At 56.0% G+C, this 15899-nt stretch overlaps 1 protein-coding gene across 4 annotated transcripts in view; it reads left to right on the plus strand.

The window, feature by feature from the left end:
- NFIX (nuclear factor I X) overlaps nucleotides 1-15899 on the plus strand; it is a 204301-nt gene that overhangs the window by 52168 nt on the left and 136234 nt on the right. For 2 of the 4 annotated variants that reach the window (XM_089774601.1, XM_089774599.1), the window contains exon 1: nucleotides 1652-2013. The exons of 1 other annotated variant lie outside the window; for it this stretch is intronic. Coding sequence is in view for 1 of the 3 variants with exons in the window: in XM_089774599.1 (XP_089630725.1) it covers nucleotides 1984-2013 (30 nt within the window). In the remaining 2 variants the exon portion in view is untranslated. Of the gene's footprint in view, nucleotides 1-1651; nucleotides 2014-3262; nucleotides 3459-15899 lie in introns of those variants that run through there. One more of the 4 variants, XM_089774602.1, reaches the window with a different exon arrangement.

The raw sequence follows: 15899 nt of genomic DNA on the forward strand, positions 1-15899 counted from the left end.
GTCTGCGGGCGCCGCGCACGGAGCGGGCGGGAGCCGCGCCGAGGCGCCTGATGTGCGGTAATTAGTGTTATTAAGGCTGACACCAAACTGCTACCGAGCTGCCGCCTTCACTCGGGGAAGTTCGGGCGTCAGGGTGGATGAGGGGCTGGGTGGCAACTTAATTAGAAACTCCGGCAAATTGGGGGAAACGCAAACAGCCATTTGGGAGCCAAAACACCGGCTGGAGCGGAGCAGGGCCGATGTGCGGGTGCCCCGCTGGGTGACACGGCGCGCCAGGCCTCGGCGCAGCGCATCCAGCCTGTTAGTAAGGAGGGCGGCAGCCGGGGCCTGGCCGCCTTTGGGGTGACCCCTCGGGTCTGGAGATCCAATCCTGGTGGCGGGGGTACCCAAAGGCCAGACCCCCCCCCCCCCGCCGCTTCCCAGAATGGGTCCGGGGGGTCCAAGGAGCCTCGCCACGGAGCTGGGCCTTGCGCCGCCGGCATCCAAGCGAGGGGCTTTGTTCGTCGCCGCTCAGCCTGGGGGGCTCCCTTCCGCCCCGGGGCGGGGGGGAGCGCGAGGCCGGAGTTTGCTGCTGCTCTCCCAGCAGCGCCCCCCGCCAGCCCGGGCTCCGAGCCGCCCCGCCTCAGCCAAAGCCACCCCGGCCGCGCCGTGTCCCGGCTCGGGTGGGTGCGGCCCTGCAGGGCTGGGAGGGCGAAAGACCGGGCCGCGGGCCGCTGCGTGGCGGGGAGCAGGTGGCCGGCGCCCGCCCGCCCCCCCCGCAGCGCTGCCAACCTGCTGGCTCTGTCCCCGCCCCGCAAATCAATGGGGGGCGGGCGCGTGGGTCCATCGTTCGCGGCCGCGGCCCCCGGGGCTGGCGCGTTTCGAAGCGGGGCAGCCGGATTTCACCCGGGTCAGTTGCACGGAAAGAACCGGGGGGGGGGGGGCGTGCCCGGCGCCCCCCCCCCGCCAGGCTGTGTTACGTTCCAGGGAGCGGCGCGGGGGGGCTAGTGATGGGGGGCGCACCCTAACAGGCGCCTTCGATCTGCGTTGTGAGAGTAGCTCTGCGGGGGGGGGGCTGGGGAATGAACATCTCTGCCCCCCCATCGCACCCCCGGCTGCGCCTCCCTGCGCACGTGTTGGGGAACTCGGGGCACCGAGACCGAGGGGTTTGGGCAGAGCCCCCTCCCGCGGCCCCCCCTCTGCTGGGTACTGATTTACCTCGGACCCCGCAAATAAAGCGCCCCCCGCTGTCTAATGATGAGCCCCAGCGGCAGTATCCCCCCCCCCATTATGCCAGAGCTCACGGCCCGATCCTTTCCCTTCTGTTGACTTCAACAGGGTCGGATCGCGGGGGGAGGGGGCAGATTGCGGATCTCCCCTGTTCTCCGCTCCCCCCCCCGCCTCCTTCCCCCACCCCGTCACCCCGGGGTGCTGCTGCCTCCCAGCCCCCGGGCCCGGCTCCCCCCCCCGGCCTCCCCCAGGGCTGAGGGAGCAGCCCCAAGCCGGGGGAGGAGGGGAGCAAACCCCCAGCAAAAGCCCCCCCCCAACTTTGCCGGAGCTCCCCATGCAAACTTACTGCGGGGCTGCGCTCGCAAAGCCGCCCGCGCCCCGCGCCCCTCCCCCGCGGCTGCGAAACCGGGCGGCCCCGACGGTGGCACGGCTCCAGCCTCGGCAGGCCAAGCGCCTTCCCACCGCGCCGAGGCAGGAGAGGGGGCCGGGACCCAGCGGAGGAGGAAGGAGCGAGCCGGAGACGCGCCGGCCGCGAGTTTCTTTCCACCGCCAGGCGCACATCGCTTTGCCTCCTTCTTTTTCTCTTCCTCCCCCGTTTTTTGCCTTCCCCTTCCCGGGCCGGGCTCCCTCCTCTCGCCCGGGCCTGCCTCGCTCCCTCGCCTGCGCCCTGCAAGAAGGCGAAGGGCTGGTGGAAACTTGAGCGGAGTTTCCCCCGCGTGTGTTTTTTGTTTTGGTTTGTTTTGTTTTTGAGAGAGAGGCAAAAATGGGTTTCTGATGTTTGGCCAGTTTCCCTGCACCATAATGGTACGTGCCATGAGAATCAATAATTTCCTCTCTTATTAATACTTTCCCTTCCACAGCCGAAAACAAGAGCTCTTTGTATGCTGCAAAGCCCCCTCCGGCTGGGCATTTGCTTCTGCTTTGACTTTGCAAACTCCCCGGCGGGGCGGGGGGGGGGGGGGGCATTTGGCGAGGGGGTTTAGACGGGGAGGGGGATTGACAAAATAAAGAGGTGGCGGTGAGGGGCACCCCGCAAAGTGGGCAGGGGCTGGGGGAGAAATGCCAGAGATTTTGCTGTTGATGGTTTTGCTTTGCAACTTTGGGGGGGTCTGTAGATCCTGGCGTTCACACTGGGACCCGCCTGCTCCCCTTGCCCCCTGAAGAGGAATTTGCTTTTGAAAACGGTTGCCACCCAGGAACAATTCTGAAACAATATCAGAAATACCCCCCCTCCCTTCAGAAGCCCCCCCCGTCAGGTAGAAACTGGGCAGGTGTTTCCAGAGACAGAATAATGTGATATTGTAGCGGTAAGTGTCCTGCTTGTCTGGAACGTGTGGCGTGGCTGGCGCATGAGAGTCGGGAAGGATCATGCAGGAGAATACAGGGACTTGGTGTGTGTCACAGTAACCTTCGGCAATTGCTTCTGTTTCCTGGGGGCCGTCACACAAAACAAAAGGGCTCCTCTTAGATTTCCAAGCCACTTTCTTCAGTGGCAGCTGGACACCCCCAAAAGCACCAAGCTGCTGGGCGAAGAGAGCGAAGGCTTCTCGCCGAATTGCCTGGAAAGAGAATTGGGCTAAACTGCCCCTGCCCCGGCCTGACTTGGGAGTCAGTAGGACGCGGCTGAGTTTCTAAGGCTTTGGCGAGTTTCTCAGGCTTTGGCGTGTGAATGTGTGGGGTGTATTTTCCTCGGCAGGGATCGTGCTGTGGGGTGAGTCCGATTTGCAGCTCGATGGCAACGGGTTGCATTTCATTTTAGTGCTATTTAAAAAGAAATTCCATTTCCCCCCTTTTTTGGGGGCTCCGCCGACACCCTTACAAAAATAAATACACCAAGAGAGCACAATTAAGCAATATTTTATACAGGGGTGAGTGAGAGAAAGTCCAGACCACTTGGTATCTATCCAAGTTCTATTCCAAAGTGTGGATTTTTTTTCTCTCCAATGAGATAAAAAGCAAATGAAATGGAGGGAGAAGGGGGGAAAAAAGAGGGATAGAAAAGCAATCACCCACCATTTATTTACTTCTTGATTTTGCTGTTAGTATGCTTGCCTGGTGGAATGTCAGCTAGCAGCAAAGAGGGTCTGGCTGTGTGTGTGGAAGAAAGTAGCATATTGCCGCAGGAAAATCCACCCGGGAAGCAAATTCGGGAAGAAAATAAGCTCAGCGCACCTTCAAAACTGTGGCCAGAAATCCAAGTTCCTTTTACCAGGGGAGTGTTTTAGCCAGAACGGAAACAAAGCCTTGATGTATGTATTTATTTATTGTATTTGCTGTGGCACGGGCAGGACTTCTGATTTTAAAAGAGTCAGTGCCACGTTGCCAATTCCTTGTCTGAGCTGGTGATTGCAGAAAAGCCTTTTGCCCCGTGCGCTGTGGGCTTAGAGCGAGGCCATGCCTCGGACGCGGCCACGGGCCTCGGTGGGGAAGGCAGCAGCAAAAGTCGCGTTGGTCTGTTTTATCGCAAACTAGCGCTGCAGCGATACTCGATTGGAAAAAAATAATCTGAGCGCAACAGTTTTAATCCATGTCTTCCTCCTCCTCTGTGCAACTCTGTTTTATGTGTTTGATTAATCGCTAGGCAGGGACCAGGCAAAGACAGTGATAAGGGCTTTCCTGCCTGTCTCATGGAGGAGAAAAAAAATTGAAAATACCAACAGCTGAATTCAATCTTAGCTTTGTCCTGTTTAAAATAGGCACCTTCCTTCTTAGTGGAATTGAAAAGATTGAGTAGAAATTCTGGCTGGACAGCTTGGCCAAACAAGCAGAGCTTACTACAGCGTATGTATATTTTTATTTGGATTATTATTTGGTTTATAATCACTCCAAAGGCACCATTTGAGCCTGGTTCCCTTTTGTGCTAGCTGGCCGGTGACAGTTTACAAGAGAAAGTTTCTTCTTCCTGTAAGGATGTGTGCAAGATTTAATGTGACACACTTGTCCCGAGCAGAAGGTCATGCACTGATGCATTGGACAGGTTCAGGGCCTAATGAACCAAACATGCAAAGCATGGGTGGAAAAGAAGGGAAACTGAGGCCCAGAGAAATTCAGTGATTTGCCCAAAGTCGTGCAGGACTGTGAGTGAACCAAACGCTACCTCGTTCCAGCCGCTCAGAGTTGGCATAGGACGCTCCTTTCATATAGCACAAATTTAAAAATGTAATTTCGTAGAGAACAAATTTTAAAGAACCAAACATGAAGGAAACCGATCTGACTTTTTTCCTTATCTTGATAAACTTTGGACAAGTTTTTGCAAAGCCACTTTATTTCATAGCTGTGTGAATTTTAGCTCATAACTGGGAAAGGAGGCAGGGAGGGGGAATGCCTTGATGCATCTGAAGGAAAACAGTTGCAGGCGTGCGAAATAATTCATATCCATTCAGCTGCCTCTCCTTTTGCAAACAACCCTCTTTTTTTGCCCCTCTTGCAAGAAAGCTTGGTCTATTGTGGGGGGAAGGGAGCACGCAGAGGGGCGCGTGTTAAGTTGAACATAATCCAGTGATATTAATGAATAAATGCACTAAGTTATTATAAACCCAGCGCAGATTGCATTGGTGGAGTAGGACTGCCTGTTTGGGAATCTTTGCTTAGAGGAAAGGTCTGGCCTAGAAATGTTTCGATTTGGCCAACGAGCAATCGCTGGCTAATTGGCAGGAAGCTGAGATGTTGGTCATGAGAACAAAGCCTCTGAAAAAATCACCAAGATTTTCAAAAGTGCCGGAATGACTTACAAGCCTCAGTCCTTCTGGCTTGCACTGAGCTGTAGGCTACTCACGGCCAGATTTTCAAAGGGGTTCAGGTGCTTCCAGACACAGATGGGCATCTACAAAAACTCAGCTGGAATCATGTGTCTCAGGGTTTGGGAGCGTGGGGGGCTAGTTGCTTATTTGCATTGGGAGGTGCCGAAATACACTTGAAGCCTGTCCCTTTGCAACAAGACTTCCATTGGAAGCCAAGAGGATTCAGGGGTCTAGGAGCTTAAATCACCTTGGTCTAAAGCTCTTAAGTCACCTATGTGCATCACCGCTGCAATGCTGAGAGTCACTGCCCTAGTCAGGTGACTCAAGCTTCTGCAGAGACCTTTGGGCCCAGGATGGAACCTGGGCTCTGGGATCCCAAAAGCGAGACTCCAGACCAAGCGCAGGTGTCGACACGGCCGTGGTTTAGCCCGGCAGCGCAGGCCCCATGAACTCGTCAGTTGTCCCTGGCTCGGAGAAGAGCTGCAGGTTTTTTATTGCCGTATAGACAGACCCCTGGGTACCTTACACCAAGTGACGTGAGGCCTGGATGAAATCACAGGGTCAGATTCTCCGATCGTGTCACGAGGAGTATCCCCGCGGCCGACAGCGGGGCTTTGTCGACAACCTGAGGTGGAGGGGTTTGGCCTTTGTGTTTTCGGGAGGAGTCTGGCGGCTGTTTCTTTGTGGCGGTGTCTCTACAGGCGGCCGTGGTTGCAAACGGATGTCGCCGGACGCGGATTGCGGGCTCGGGGGCCCGGTTGCTGTTGCGTGCCATGGCGCCGTTGCCCTGGGTTTCGATGAATCGTGTGAGAGGGGTTAATTCTGCGATTGTGCGCTTGGCTCGCGTGTTGCTGGGGGAATTGGTGCAAAACCCAGAACCAGGGCCCGGATCTCCCCCATTATTTAGGTTCCTAGTGTCCCCTGAAAGCAATCAGAGACAGTAATAGAGTTTAGGAGCCTAAATACCGTGATGGATCTGGGTGTGGGTGGCTCGAAGTGAAACTCCGATTTTAGCCCAGTTCACTAATGCAGTAAACACGTAGGCCTTGTTGGGCTATTAAACCCCAGCCTGATTCGGTACCTGTGACTCAGTCCCCTTTGCTCAGTCCCCGTTGATTGGGCTGACATTGCTGGGGGGGGGGTAAAGTTGGCAAGCAGAGTTAACAAAGGGGGCTAATCTGGCAGTCCTCCCGCCGACATGCCTGACGTGGGCACTTCGGACCAGTCACTCGCCTGGTGCGTGGGGCGGGGGATCCTGTCTAAAGAGCAGAGTGGAACTGGCTTATGGCAAAACTCGGGTTAGAGCAAAGTTTGGCCTGGGAGGAGCTGCCAACATTGCATATGGATTCCGGCAGCTTGTTCGTTCGGATCGGGGCCTGTGCCTTATTATTTACCTAGTGAGGTGCGAAATTAACCAGGGCCCGCTCCGTCCTTGGTCCGTAAGGGGCGTGAGGGAGGTCTTGTTTGCTGGGGGGAGCTTTTGAGAGGAGAGCTGATCGGTGCAGGGGGGGAAAGGCAGTTCTGCGTCAGCGCTTGGCGCTCGGAAGCCAAGATTTCTTATTTTAAAACTGGAACATCTGAATTCAACCAACGCTATTAAAAATAAGCTGAATATTCTGTTCAGAGCTGCAGGGAGCGAGAGGTTTCTTAGAGATGCAGGGTGGCGGGGGGGGGGGGGAGATGGAAGCAATTCTGAGGAGCCGAATCTAAACAGAGACGAGATTTTGCTCTCTGTAAAGTAACTTTTGATGCCTCCCGAACTCTTGCCTGGCTCTACCTTAGAAGCATATGCAACCCCGGTTTATTTTGACAGAAGTCTCTTTCTCTGAGCTGCCTGGATTCACACACACACACAAAAGTGACACTCCCCCCCCTTTCCCCTGTTGGCAAGTGTTAGTGTGAATCTGAATGGAGCAAAGTTCAAGAGGCTGCGTCAGTTACAAAACAGTGTTGCCTCTAATGGAGGGTGTGTGTGGGGGGGGGGGTTTTAAACAGATCTGGCAGAGAAGAATTTATATCTATGATCCAAGAAACCCTTGAAAACACCTAGAAATGTGGGTGTGTGGCAGTTGTAACATTCCAAATACCTTGCACTTTTATGGAATTTTGTAGCAAGAAAAATAGGTGTCTTTTCTGGAGGGGGGCGCCCCACGTTTTTGAAACACGGCCCCGGCTCAGATCCTGAAAGGAAGGCATGCCGGTCTAGACGATCACATCCCCGGTCGTCGATAATGTATCCCAGCCCGAGAAGCCCCGACATTTAAGCTCTTCAAATCCATATTTAAGGACTGACACCCAATCTATCAGATGCTTCCCCTCTGGAAGTACTTGTGTGTGCAAATTTACTCACCAGGGAGCCTGGCCTGTACTGTGGTGTGCACCTGGTGGCTTTTTCCACCTCCACGCCCAGTGGGGTGACCAGCCACCGGCTCCAGGTGAGGACTCTGCACCTGAGAGGAGGAAAGGGGGTAGACACCCAAGGGCGCTGAAAGCAAAGGGGGATGGTCTGTGGTTAAGGCTCTCGCTTAGCTCAGCTAGCCTGGGTTCTAATCCCATTTCTGCTGTCGGCTCTCTGTGCGAATTTGGCAAGCTGCTTAAACGGCTCTGTGCCTCAGTTTCCCCCATCCTGCCACGAAGGTTAGAGCACAAATGCAGTACAGAGCATGACACGCTTTGAGGACTACTGCTGAAAAGTCTGTGTCAGAGGTAGGACTTATTGTAGGGTGAGCAAGGGACTGTGACCTGCAGCTGGGTTTAGGGTGTCTTTTGTTGAATGGTTCTTGGCCTCAAAAATTCCACTCAAGTTGTTAAGCCCAGATGGGAAGATTTGCTGCCCTTCTCCCCCCTCCCCCGCCCCCGATTCAGGGACCGTTCGAGCTAGGATCTTGTGCTCTGCTCATCAGCACGGAAAAAGTCACTTGCAGAAGGCGGCTTTGGCTTTGGCGTTGGCCACCTTCCACACCCAGCCAGGGCTCAAGGGGACGGTTCTGTGATTTTAAAACAGAGGTCGGGGAGGGGGGAAATCTGTGTGTCAGTGGAGAATGCTGGGATTTCGGATCCCAGCGTCTGGCAGCGAATGCTTCCATGTGTGAGCGCCGGGCTGCGATTTTCCGTGGCCCGTTCCCGTCTGCCTCTTGTGAAATGATTTGGCTCAGGGTCCCAGGTTTTCACGCGACGGCCAAACGTTCGTGTTGCTGCTTCGTGGCGCTCGGCGCTCCCCGCGCTGAAAAGGGAACAGGCCTCCGTGTGTGTGTGTGTGTGTGTGTGTGTGTTCGCACGCCGCTCCCACACACTCTGAGCATTCGTTCCACGTAAAGCAATCCCAAGCGACTTATGGCACCCCAATTTTAGGCCTCTGATTAGCCTCTCTCCTGTTTAGGGTTTTATCATCACCCCCGCTTGCATGGGTCAGCATTAGAACTGCCGCGGCTCCCTGCACCGTTGGGCCGCCATCAGCCACCCCCCGCCTCATCATTAAGAAGTTGCCAAGTTATTTCCCCTTTTCTGGCTGGTCTGGAGGTTTCTCAAACCAATCCTGCCCTTGCGAGGGAAAACCTGCTCTGAGTGAAGGGGACTTACCCTCTAATAATGCACTATCCCCAGGCGTGCACTGGGAGAAGTCCCATTGCATTTTGCCCTGGTAAATGGTGCAGAACGCCTGCTTGGATTTCCCCCCAGAGGTGGCTGGGTTTCGGTGATGGTTGAAGATGTATATAATTTGTGTCACTTGTGTCTCATTGTTCTAGCGGGGCAGGGGAGAGATCAGCAAACGTCAAAACATTTCACTTGTTTCCTCCCAAAATGGCTTTTCCTTTCAAAGTTGCCTTGAATTGTATTCAAAAAGACAAGTCAAAATTGTTCGAGAGGGATTGAAATCGAAACGAACCCTTTGATGGTGCCCAAACACAAGGCTTTGCTTGCCCTGAAATTAGAATTCCCCCCATCGCACGTCTCGATGAGCTGATCATTTTCCAAAATGTTCATTTTCAGGCTGCTCCGAAAGGCTTTCTGTCTCCCCGCTCTGACTTTGAATTTGCAAACGAACCCACAAATCTGTGATCCCTCCTCCCCCCATTGTCAGTGTAAGCCATTGAGAGCTACCTCACAGAATGGGCAGAGACACCCCCCCCAAACTAGATAGTGCATAAGAAGACTCTTGCTCCAGCAGACAAAGGCTTAACCACGGGCTGGAAGTTGAAACGAGACACATTTGGACGGTGAATAGGGGCAGATTTTTAACAGGACGGGAATGGACCATTGGAGCAACTGGCTAAGTACCGGCTGGGTTCTCCACTGCTTTAAATCGGGATCGGCCACTCAAATTCAGCCAGGATTGATGGCCTTGCTATAGAAATTGATGTACAGGATCCTGTGGCCTGCACGAGGCTGGCGGACAGAGGATCAGAGCCATCTCTTCTGCCCATAAACATCCATAAACGAGCTACAATTTCCCTGTGCTCGTGGGTGGGTTGTTTTTGCAGTTACTTTTTAGAAGACACCATTACAATATGTTACCCAAGTGAAAATGCACATTTAATTTTTTTTCCCATGTTACTTAGTAACGTTTCTTAAGCGATTAAAACCAGAACTAAAAAACCTGAAACAAAACTAATTTCTCCATTCTCGGGAGACCTGGGCTGGGTTCATTCCACCCCGCTCCCGATCCAGTTGTTAACCCTCTGATTTTCATAGCGTGTGTTTTAGAAGCCGCAGCGTAACACAGAGGCTGTTATAATGGGAGTCAGGAGAGCTGACTTCTGTTCCTGGCGCTGTCTTTGGCCTGCTAGTTGCCTCGGTTTCCCCATCTGTGAAATGGGGAGAACGGCATTGCCCTTGCTTGTCCAGTGGTGTGAGATCGGCTAATGAAGCCTGAAGAGGGAGGGCTTGTCGCTGTTGTTTTATTCTTCTTCCCCGTTTACCAGTGTTGCCGACTCCGGCGCTTGGACTGAAAAAAAAATCTCTCACTTGAAATCCTTTGCTGAATGCCCCATCTCCTGGCATCCTGGACCGTCAGTAGCACCTTGGCTTCCATTTATAAAAATGAAATTTAAATACAATCAGAGAAAATTTGAAAAAAAAATCATTTCCAGCTCGATTGGTTGTGGAGAAAATCTTGGCAACTTGGACCCCCGAAGGCTTACTAAAGCTCAAAAGACAAATTGTTCTGCTAGGGCCTTTCAAGCCCACCTCCCAGATTTTAGGGCAGGCCCTGCCTCCAGAGCGATGTGATGTTTATTCTCCGTAGGGGGCAGCGGCTGGTCACTTTCACTCTCTTTTTGTCTCCAAATTGCTTTCACTCTTCAGTGCCAAAGAGTAAAATTCGCCCCCAGCTCAGCCTGCCCCCGACTAACTCCCAACACAGACAGTTCCAAGGGCTTGCGGGTTGCTGGGGCCTGGGCTAGCTCCCGTCGTATGGGTGGATTTCGCCCTCAGTGCATGTGACAAGGCCTGGGATGTTCAAGGAGGCTAGCGAGTGGTTTGGGTTAAGAATAGTGATTTTTTTAAAAAATGTAAATTGTAAAAGAAAAGTTCATTTTGAGCATAGGCCATTTCCCGGGGCCCCTTTAATAATAATTATTAGTTTTACCATTGGCAGCTAGATCAGAGCTTCCAGGGTGCCGAGTGGGCGCTGCACAAACCCACAGTGAGAGACAGTCCCTGCCCCAAAGAGATTTCTGTTCCATTTGTTTAGAATCAAGGCCTGATCTTCTGAGTGACTAACAAACTGAGTGGCTGGCAGAATCACTGACTTAAGACGAGGGAGAGCCAGCAAGCCAGAGAGAGCGTGACCTTCCGCAGCACTTCCCTGAGTGCTAGACCACCAGGGATCTGAGCCCACCTCTGCTTGCAGCCTCGGGCAAATTACTTTACTGCTTCGTGCCTCAGTTTCCCCTGACAGCCATTGTGTATTGAATGTGAGCTGTCTGGAATAGGGGCCGTCTCTCCCTCAGGGTCTGGGCAGCTGAGTGTCTCTGGGTCCTCCTATGGTAATGAGAAGGAAGCTGGGTGAATGTAGTAGTGGGCAGGAGGTGGAAAACTGGGCATAATCTTTCATCTAAGCTTTTTGGGGATGAAAAATGCAGCTTTGTTGACACTCTAACGTTTTGCTAATTTGTGCTGGTTTTGCTGAATGGTCTCTGTTGAGGGGGGGAATTTAACACACCAAATCCCCCCCCCCCATCAGTGTGTTTGATTTTTGAATTTAAAACAGACTTTTGTTTGGGAATGGCCTACTCTGATTTTTAAAAAGTTTAAAGAGGCTGAAAATCGACGGGAAACGCTTGATTTCGAGTCAACCAAAATGTCGGGTTTGCCCTGAACTGAGTTCTTTCCTCCCTCCCCAAATGGTTGAGATTTTTTTTGGAAGGTGTTATTTTTGGTTCAGCCCCAGATCAGTTCCTCCCGCCATGTTTTCAGAAGTGGGAGTGAACCGTGCACCCGAAACCCTTTTCTTGCCCAGCTCTGCCTGTGGGTCGGGTTTCTAGCGGTGCCACACACCTGTGTTTCCTTGGGCAGTAAGGGCTTCCCAAGGAGATTAAGCAGAGGAGAGAGGATCTGAGAACTGGTCCCAGGGGGATGCCCTCAGAGCCAGCGGTGGCAGCCCCTGAATTAGTGGTGGGGATGTCAGATTGCCTGGGGGCCTTTGATGTCTTTTATGCTGAAGACAGAATGATTCTGCTGGCAATTTCAAGGCAGGGCAATAAACCAGGTCTAGGGGCTAATTGACACATGCAGCCTGGCTCGCCTGTTGTAGCCAATCCCTGCCCCCAGCCTGAGAGCTGGAGGGGGTGGGCCCTGTGTTAGAGGGGGCTGGGAGAGGCTTTGGACTCCTAGGGTCTGCTCCTCGCTGTGGTGCGTGTGTGGGGCAGGGCCGCCTGCTCCCGGTTCCTCGGTGCCCCCATGTCTGAGGAGGAGGAGGGCGCAGAATGAGTTTGGGGAGGGGTGTGCTGGAGCGGTCAGTTATGCCCAGGGAAGTGCTTTGGAGATGGGCAGACAGGCAGGGGCTGCGAAGGCCAGGCTGCCTTCCGGGCAGTGGGGGCAGACAGACGCCTGGATCTGTGCTGGTCCCTGGCCCACGTGCGGGATTTCTCTCGTGGCCTTAAGGCTAGGGCGGGGCTGGCTCGGCAGAGCCGGGGCAGCATGTGGCTCAGTCGGGTGCTGGCCTCGGTTCTGGGTGTTTTGGCCAGAGTGCATGATGAGTTAACGGACTCGGGCACTGGGGCGCGGGGGCCGCACTGTGCCCACCCCCGCGTGAGGAAGGACGGTGCAGCGGTGAAGGTTCCCCCAGGGCAGGAGGCCGGCGTGCTGATGCCACTCGGTGCCTCGGTTTCCCCAGCTGTACAATGGGGGAATTACCCCGGGAAGCAGGGGGTTCTTCCAGTCCCGCCCGGCCGCCTTTGTGTGACACGCTCCTGGGGGAACGGGCCAGCAGGGAGGGCTCTGTGCTGCCGGATCTGCTGGGCCTGCTGGCCTTGGATGCCGGGAGAAGTGAGAGGCACGGCTCTGCCTCGGCCAGCTGGGGGGCCATTTGGGGGGCTCTCCGACCCAAACAACTCCCACCAGCAGCCCCCCTGCAGCTTCATGTGTGGCTGCCTGACGGGTTCCCCCACCTCCGGCCTGCTGTGCCCCAAGTGCATGGGCAGCGTAGGGGCCCGGGAGGGGCTTGCTCCTCACCACGGGCGGGCGGCAGAAGCCAGCTGGGCAGCTGCTCTTTGGGGAGGGTCTGATCTGTGGGAGCGTTTTGGCTTTCCCCATAGGTGGTCCCCTGCTGGTGTCCCACTCCTCAGCTTGGCCTGCCTGTATCACAGCCCCCCCATCCTCCAGCCCCCCACCATGTACCCTCACAGCCCCCCACGCCTCTGCCCCAGCCCCCCACCATGTACCCTCACAGCCCCCCACGCCTCTGCCCCCACCCCCTCACCATGTACCCTCACCCCACCCCTCTGCCCCCAGCTCCTCACCATGTACCCTCACAGCCCCCCCATCCTCCAGCCCCCCACCATGTACCCTCACAGCCCCCCATGCCTCTGCCCCAGCCCCCCACCATATACCCTCACAGCCCCCCACCCCTCTGCCTCCAGCCCCCCACTATGACCCTCACAGCCCCCCACTCCTCTGCCCCCCAGATCCCCATCATGTATCCTCACAGCCCCCCACTCCTCTGCACCCCCAGCTCCCCATCATGTACCCTCACAGCCCCCCACCCCTCTGGCCCCAGCCCCCCACCATGTACCCTCACAGCCCCCCACTCTGCCCCCCAGATCCCCATCATGTATCCTCGCAGCCCCCCACTCCTCTGCACCCCCAGCCCCCATCATGTATCCTCACAGCCCCCCACCCCTCTGGCCCCAGCCCCCCACCATGTACCCTCACAGCCCCACCAGCTCAGCCCCCTCCATCTCCGTACTTGGTGGAGCCCAGAACAGTGTATTTTTTTAAAGCAGTCGGCTCCACGCCCAGCGTGTCCCTCCCTGATCCCCGGGGCTCCCCCATCACCCCCTTGCTAGTAAAGATATTTTCTTATTAAGTGGGGGGGGGGGAAGTGGAGGGGCCTTCAATCTGTTCCATATGTTGGACGAGCCTCGTTTCAGATTTAATATTTTCCCGCTCCCAAAAACAATAAGGAGCCGGAGCCAAGTGCTATATTCTAAGAGGAAGTGTTGGCTCATGGCTAGAACATGTGACACGGCTTGGGCAGGGAACGTACATGTATGTGTAATACATCCCATGGGCAGGGACCAAGCAGCTTTTCCTTCCCGCGACGGCTGCGCTCCTCGGGCCGGCGGTGTCGCTCAACACACCTTTGTGCTCGCCAGCGCGGGCCGGGGAGACCTCAGCTCCTTGCCGGCCGGGGTCGCGGCTGCATTCTGCTCACGGGGCCTGTCTGTGGCATGTCTCACCCCCTGCTCCCTCTGCCGTCAAGACAGCCTGGGCTTGGCAAAGGGGCCGTTGCTCGGAGCGCGCCTCGTCGAGGGGACGGCTGCCCAGCAACGCCATTTCGAGACAGCGTAGGCCGCCTCTCCGCAGCCGGCAGCTATTTCGGACTCCTGGCGAGCGGGAGGACTTCTTGCTCCGGCGCCTGGAGCCCTCCGCGTCCGAGGAGGAAGGGAAGGCGGAGGGAGTGTGCGCTACTTCCAAAGAAGTCCCATGTGGACGCTCCCTGTTTCGATTGACGTAGCTTGATTTGCGTCGCTTTTGTCCAGTTAAGCCCTGCCTGGCAGACGCCCCCTCGTCTGCAGCAGGGGTCCAGTAAAAGCTCTTACCTCCCTGCCTTGTCTGTCCCCGATCCCAGGCCAGCTGGTACAAGAGCCCGGCCTGCGCTTCCATTTTGGTCAGTTTCGGAAGTTTTGATGGGGGTGGGGGGGAGCCGCTGCCCCTCTTCTACTCCTGCCAAGTTCTCCACTTAAAAAGGCAGAGAAAAATCCAACAGCCAAGCCCCCAACAATTTGGATTTCCCCCCCATTGAAAAATTGGAAAATGTGGAATTTTTTCATGGAGTGGGGAGTGCCCAGATTTCAACATCGGCAGCCGTATGAAAGTATTGGCCAACCTGCTCCATTAATGACTCATCAGGATCAAAATGTTAGCGAGAGGCAAACGAGCTAGATTCTGTTCTAACGAGGAGGGGAAATTAGTCACTTGTTTGTCCCGGTCAGGTAAATAATGCCCTCAGCTGATGCGGTGGGAGCCTTATGTGGGGCCACTCAAGCAGGCCTGGTGGACAGAGCGTGGGCACCCGGATACCTTGGCCCGCCCCCCAGCTCTGGTGTAGGTCGGTTGCCTTGGCCCTGCCCTCCAGGCGGGTGGGGGGTGGAGTTCTCAGCGAGGCGCTGATTCTGTGCACCGACACAAAGGAGCAATGTGCCCTGTTCTCCAGTGGGAGCCGGAGCAGGCCCTGGGAGAAGCAGATGCCAGACTCAGCTCAAAGCGTTGTAGTGCTCCGAGATCCGGCCTTTACCCGACAGCCCTCCCATGCGTATCCGGCTTGCTAACCTACTTCTGCGTCCCCCATTCCTGGGACAGCGAGGCACTGCCTGGTTGTCAATGTGTTTACCCTGCCCCTTGGTGCAGCAGTTCTGTTAGATCTATTTTAGGGGTGGGGAAACCAAGGCACAGAGGGGCTAGCCAAAGTCTCCCGGGCGGCGTGGCAGAGCGGTCTGCCGCGTGCCGGGCGAGCCCTGCGCTGTGCCACGGTCGAGCTCGCTTGCGTTTCAATTCGGAGAGCAGCACGTTCAGGGCAGGGCAACATTTTGGAATCCGGTCTTTCCTCTGCTACCGCTGAATTGCCATTTTTTCCGAGGGCTCGGGTTCTCCGCTGGAGATCAGCTTTGGAACAGCCAGTGCTCAGGTGTTTGGCAGCGGAGCTGTTCAGAGGGGTGGGACCGGGGCTCTCCTGCAGTCCCAGGGGCTGGGAACCGAGGTGAAAAACCACCTGAGCCCTGCAGGCTCCTGACCCCTGGCGCGGGGGCTGCAAGACAGCTGGGCGCGGGGGATGGGCAGTACGTGGGGCGCAGGGCTTTGGACTCTGTGACCGTTTGCTTTCCGGTGAACGTCGCATGGGACCAAGCGGATCAAGCTGCCACCAGGTCAGGCAGGCCGGGAGCCCCCGGGGTCCTTACCACGCCGGGCTTCTCCGCAGTCACGGCACTCGGCCCAGGGCACGGCCTGGCTGCCTACAGCCCCATGCCCGCCTGTCCAGTAGCCCCTGCCAGCGGCGCGCAGGGGGTGGCAAGCAGCAGAGAACCCCGAGGGGTAGGATGCTGAGCGGGAGTCGAGAGTCCCTGCCCATCGCACCCTGTGTGGGGGGATCAGTTAGAGCCTGAGCGTGGGGGCAAGAACCAGCCAGCCAAGCCCCTGGGAGGTTGGTGAGTGGCCCCCAGAACCCTGCCCTGCCCTGATGCTTTGGGGTAAGGAGCCCTGCCCCTGCCTCCCAACCGCCCTGCCCCCCGG

The sequence above is a fragment of the Pelodiscus sinensis genome, chromosome 31 (genome assembly GCF_052426305.1).
Source record: "Pelodiscus sinensis isolate ZL-2025 chromosome 31, ASM5242630v1, whole genome shotgun sequence".
NCBI lineage: Eukaryota > Metazoa > Chordata > Testudines > Trionychidae > Pelodiscus > Pelodiscus sinensis.